This window comes from Tupaia chinensis, unplaced genomic scaffold (assembly GCF_000334495.1).
Source record: "Tupaia chinensis unplaced genomic scaffold, TupChi_1.0 Scaffold000081_1, whole genome shotgun sequence".
Lineage (NCBI taxonomy): Eukaryota > Metazoa > Chordata > Mammalia > Scandentia > Tupaiidae > Tupaia > Tupaia belangeri.
Genome location: NW_006159542.1, coordinates 6,021,384 through 6,026,463, shown reverse-complemented (window position 1 = coordinate 6,026,463; position 5,080 = coordinate 6,021,384). Strand labels below are relative to the sequence as shown.

General features: G+C 41.4%; 1 protein-coding gene across 2 annotated transcripts in view; it reads left to right on the top strand.

The window, feature by feature from the left end:
* Nucleotides 1-390: 390 nt before the first annotated feature.
* TNFSF8 (TNF superfamily member 8) overlaps nt 391-5,080 on the top strand; it is a 36,258-nt gene continuing 31,568 nt past the window's right edge. The window contains exon 1 of one of the 2 annotated variants that reach the window (XM_027769639.1): nt 391-877. In XM_027769639.1, the coding sequence (XP_027625440.1) occupies nt 683-877 (195 nt within the window). In that variant the 5' untranslated portion in view covers nt 391-682. The remainder of the gene's footprint in view (nt 878-5,080) is intronic. The other variant, XM_006142783.3, reaches the window with a different exon arrangement.

The window sequence follows — 5,080 nt, the reverse complement described above, 5'->3', positions numbered from 1 at the left end:
CTGTCTGACAGTTTCTTTGCAGCTGTCCCCAAATTTCATACCGCCATAAATTTGCGCCCCTTTGGATAAATCTCTAAACTGTGGGCCTTTCCTTCCCAGAGGACAGGTAGCATTCACATTTCTCAGTGGGAGCTGATATTACCAAACTGAGCCCTCTGGAGTCATTCCATTGCAGTTGAGGCACCGAGAGCCTCCGGAGATGCAGCAAAAATATCATCTCAGAGCTCTTCTGAGCCTCAGGCCTCACTAAGGAAAGTGTGCAGCTTCTCAAGGGGGAAGGCATTCTGTGGCAGAGTCTAAAGGAAACAGAAGTTGCTTTGTATGCAAGCACTCGGGCACACACACACACACACACACACACACACACACACACACACAGTAGGGGAACCGTCACTTTCCTACGCACCCTCTGACATCAGCCACCTTCTCTGTAGCTACAGTTTCTCTACACTCTAACTCATCCCAGGCCATGAAAAATGAGCCTCTCCCCCACCCTTGCTGCCTTCTTTTGCCTTACGCCGCCCCCAGAGAAGAGTCTCCCCACAAGGCAGCCGGTGAAGGTTTTTTTCCAAGTCACATGATCCAGGATGCAGGGGGAGAATCCTTCTTGGAACAGAGATGCGCCCAGAACCAAATCAGATGAGGAGAGATAAGGTGTGATGCTGGGAAGACTATATAAAGAATGGATCCGGAGCTACAGCAAGCACTCAACCAAGTGGCCCCTTCTGGAGACACAGCCATGCATGTGCCTGCGGATTCCGCAGCCAGACACCTGGGAGCCACGAGCCGCAGCTACTTGTATATCACCACAGCCACACTGGGTCTGTGCCTTGTCTTCACGGTGGCAACCATTATGGTGTTGGTAGTTCAGAAGACGGTAAGTGGACCCCCTTCCTCATTTTCCTTTCTGATTTATGTTCAGTTCCCCCAGGCAAAAGGATCCTGGGATAAAACTAATAAGTTAGTAGTAAAAAAAAAAAAAAAAAATGAGAGAGAGAGAGAGAGGGAAAAAAAAAACTGTGTGTGTGTGTATGTGTGTGTGTATATATATATATATATATATAGAGAGAGAGAGAGAGAGAGAGAGAGAGAAAAGAAACAGAACTTCATGCTTGACTCTCTGAAACAATTGCGCTTTCTGAGAGAAACATGGATTGCTGGGCCATATCTCAAAACTTTCCAGACCTACATGAGCCAAAAAAAAAGTCAAGAGCTATTGACCTAGAGAAGTTAAGATTTAAATTGTGCTGAGCCAGAGACCTGTATCATGAGGAAGCAACAAGGAAACCCAGTAATACGTTTACACAACTCATTATCAGGTCTTCAGGCTTCAGTCCAGACTCTGAGGCCTGTATTGACAGTCCCAGTATTCCTGGCATTTTTGAGGACTCCTTATCCACTGCCATGAGTTTCATGTACTTTGTTTGTTTGTTTGTTTATTTGTTTTTAACAAGGAGCTAAGTTTTAGAGGCCAGAAAGGAGACAGGAGAGAAGACCAAGGCTCCTCCCGGCTTTGGGCATTTCAGTGTTAAAGTCCATGAGACATATTGAAAGCTTCCTCATAAACCACCGCTTTGAAGAGCTTGAGGTGTCATAAGAAACAGCACAGAGGTAGAAAGTAGAAATGTTTTTAACACCTGTTCTCTCTGAAACTCCTCAGAATACTAAGCAATTGTAGGGTACACAATATACAGTGCAAACTGTCTCAGGAGATTTACTTTGAAGTAAATGGGGGGGGTTAAGATTTGTTTCTGAAAACAGGACGTAAAGGAAGAAGTTCCCTCACATTTTAGGAAATTGGTCTTTACAGAGAAACTACCAATTTGTGTGTTTGTGTTGTACAAAAAGATACTATACTGAGAACATACATTGCCATGAATTTTTTTTTCTTTTTTGTTTTTTTTTTTTTTTTGAGAGGTTTTCGCTCTAGGGCACGTGCGCTCGCCAGACAGACAGAGAGAGACATAGAGACAGAAAGCGAGAAGTCACCCCCCAGGGGGGGATGGTCACGCCGCAATCCCTTCTCCTCCATTCTCCTCCTGGGATCTTGGGCACGCACGCACATGCACCCGGCGTGAGTTTTAAGGCACTGGATCTGGGACGTGAACCACGGTCAACTACGTGGGAGTCCAGCGACATAGCCATTACACTAACTGCTGGTTCCCATGAATTTTTTTAACGTAGTAAAATTTTTGTTAGTTTTGTTCATTTGGGTATGGTAAGAACTGTACCCATATGCACGCCCTGTCAAAGTGAGAACATTTCTGTTTATTATGTGGTAGCTCCCATTTTTACTGGTATTATAATCCTGCAGAATTTGGGTGATTTTCCTTCTGTTGCAATAGGCTGAACACTTTATAGCTTATCAATTGCTAAAATAAACTAGGCTTGGAAGGTCTTTGATATCTACTCCTCAAGTGTCATCAAGCTTTGAAATTAAAATGAAGCTCTGAAGCTCATATCTCATAAAAGGGTAGTTGTCAACATTTGATTTAGATAGTGGATTTCCTAAAACTCTGATTGAATGGGCTCATCTACAACCACCAAGAATAATACTTTTGAGAACACTCCAGAGCATCTTTTCTTCTGTAGAGGTTCTACAATAGCTGTAATTTTAATTTAGAATAAACCAGAGAGATGTCAAGTTATAGCAATGGCCACAGAAAAGAAATTGAAGTGACTTTTGAGAAATTATTAGTTAAAGAAGGCAGACAGAACTGCTGCGAGAGAGAGAGAGGAAAAGAAAGAAAGAAGGAAAGAAAGGGATAGAGAAAGAGAAGTTGAGATGGCAGAGAAAGTATGGCAATGACAAGTATAAAGTTAGAGAAGGCTCCAGAAGAGTCCTCATTTAAATGCAATTTTTAGTTAAAGTCATTCCTTCTGTGACAGAACTACAATGGGTCTTTCTGCCTCGTCTTTGTAAATGTGGAAAATGAGGAACTGAGAGAGGATGGGACTTAAACTAAATCTCTCTGAGAAAGTGGTAGGTAAGACTGCTTAATGACCAAGAACAGCATACCCTTTGCTGATACAGTTATAGAAGCATCAAGAAACATTAGCTCCACTCTTCTCTTGGGAGCTGTATCTTCTGTTTCCTTGATTTACTGCTCATGTTTGGGTATGAAAAGACTCACTTCACAATCTATTTGTATGGCTTAGTGTGCTAAAATTCCTTAGACCAAGAAATAAATTACCTGCTTAAAAGTTACAGCCTGGAATATTAATGGTTGTGATGTTAAGTATCAAATGGCTTACCCCTCCCATTTTTAAATTTTTTCATAGCTATTAAGGTTTATAAGAACTAAGAAGAAAGCATGATTCTCTTGAGCTTGCATTATCAGTAAAGGCTTCCTATAGGAAGAGGGAAGAGGGAATGTAGACTGACTTTAGAACAGGTAGAACTTAGGAGAATGAAGAGACTATACTAGGACCTCTGGGAAAGAAACCAACAGGAGGGACCAATAGTTAGCATAATGGCTATGTCATTGGACTCCCATGTAGTCAATGGCAGTTCAAGTCCCAGACCCAGTGGCTTAAACTCACGCCAGGCACATGTGCGTGTATGCCCAAGATCCCAAGAGAAGAATGGAGGAGAAGGGATTGCGGAGTGGCCATCCCCTCTGGGGGTGATTTCTCGCTTTCTGTCTCTCTGTCTCTGTCTCTCTGGTGAGTACATGCCCCCTATAGCAAAAACCACTCCAAAAAAAAAAAAAAGAAGAAGAAGAAGAAGAAGAAAGAAAGAAACCAACAGGAAAGCCTGAGGAGCCTAGACTTTACATTCCCTTGATTAAAAACAGAATGGATTGATCACCACAAAGGACTCTGCATGTGATGGGGACATGGGTGGAAAACTATGGCACTGATATTACTGATATAAGAAGTCACGCAGTTCTAGATCAAAAAGCACATGCATAGGGTCCCATATCTAGTGGTTAGGGGAGCCAGATCCTACATGGCCAACTGCAGTTCAAATCCCATTCCCACAGCTTGAAAAATACACTGGGTATATGTGTGTGCATGCTCAAAATCCCAACAGGATGGAGATATGGGAGACAAGAAATTGTGGTGTCATCACATCTCATTGGGATTTTCTCTCTCGCTGTCTCCCTTTCTTTGTCTTTCAATCTCTCTCTGGCACATATATATATCCTCTGACAATTTTTTTAAAGCACATGTATAGACATAATTTAAAACATTATCTAGAACATATATATGTATATGTCATAATAAATAATAAATGATGAAGTTAGGTACAGAGAGTTATTGTGAGACCGCAAGTTAGAGGAGAAAGCACTTTCCCAAATAGACTTCAAAAAATGTCACTGGAGACTGAAGTTTCAGGCTGGCTTGAGAAACGTGACCAGTTTCAAACAGGTGGAAGAGGTAGGGGGAAGGCAGAAAAGAGGGTATCCCAGACCAATGGAACAGTGTGAGGAAAGGATGGAAAACAGAAGATCTAGGGCATGTGTAAAAAGCAACAGATTGCCTTGAGATTTGGCTTGGAGATTAAATAATTTCAAGCCAATTTCCTGGGGAGAAACAAAGAAGGGACGAGGGTTTCTGTCTCAAGTATTTATTATCTACTATGTATAGGACTTTGTCCCAAGCGATGGACTGTAGTCCTGAACAAATTCAACAAAATCCCTGCTTTTGCATTGTTTATGGAACTTATTGCTAGTGATTTCTTTAAAGTCTCTGTGGCTATGAGATATTGGTGGTGGTATTTTCTTAATTCTACATTTAAATCAGCATAACTATTATAAAATACTGTATTCACATTGTTTTGATACAGCAGTCAGCCACTAAGGGAAAAGAAAGAAAAGTCAACATCTCTCACACCCTTCCCCACACAACCATCAATCCCTCCTCTCTGAGATAACCACCATTAACAGGTTCGTAGGTGTCCTTCCAAAACTCTGTGCATCTACAAATACATAGTACATACTTGTCATTGTAACAGAAGCATCATCTTGCACCTGGCTTTATTCGCTTGAAGTATATCTTAGAAATCCTTCCTGTCAATAACACGTAGAAGTTCATTTCATTCAGATATATATATATATATATATATATATATATA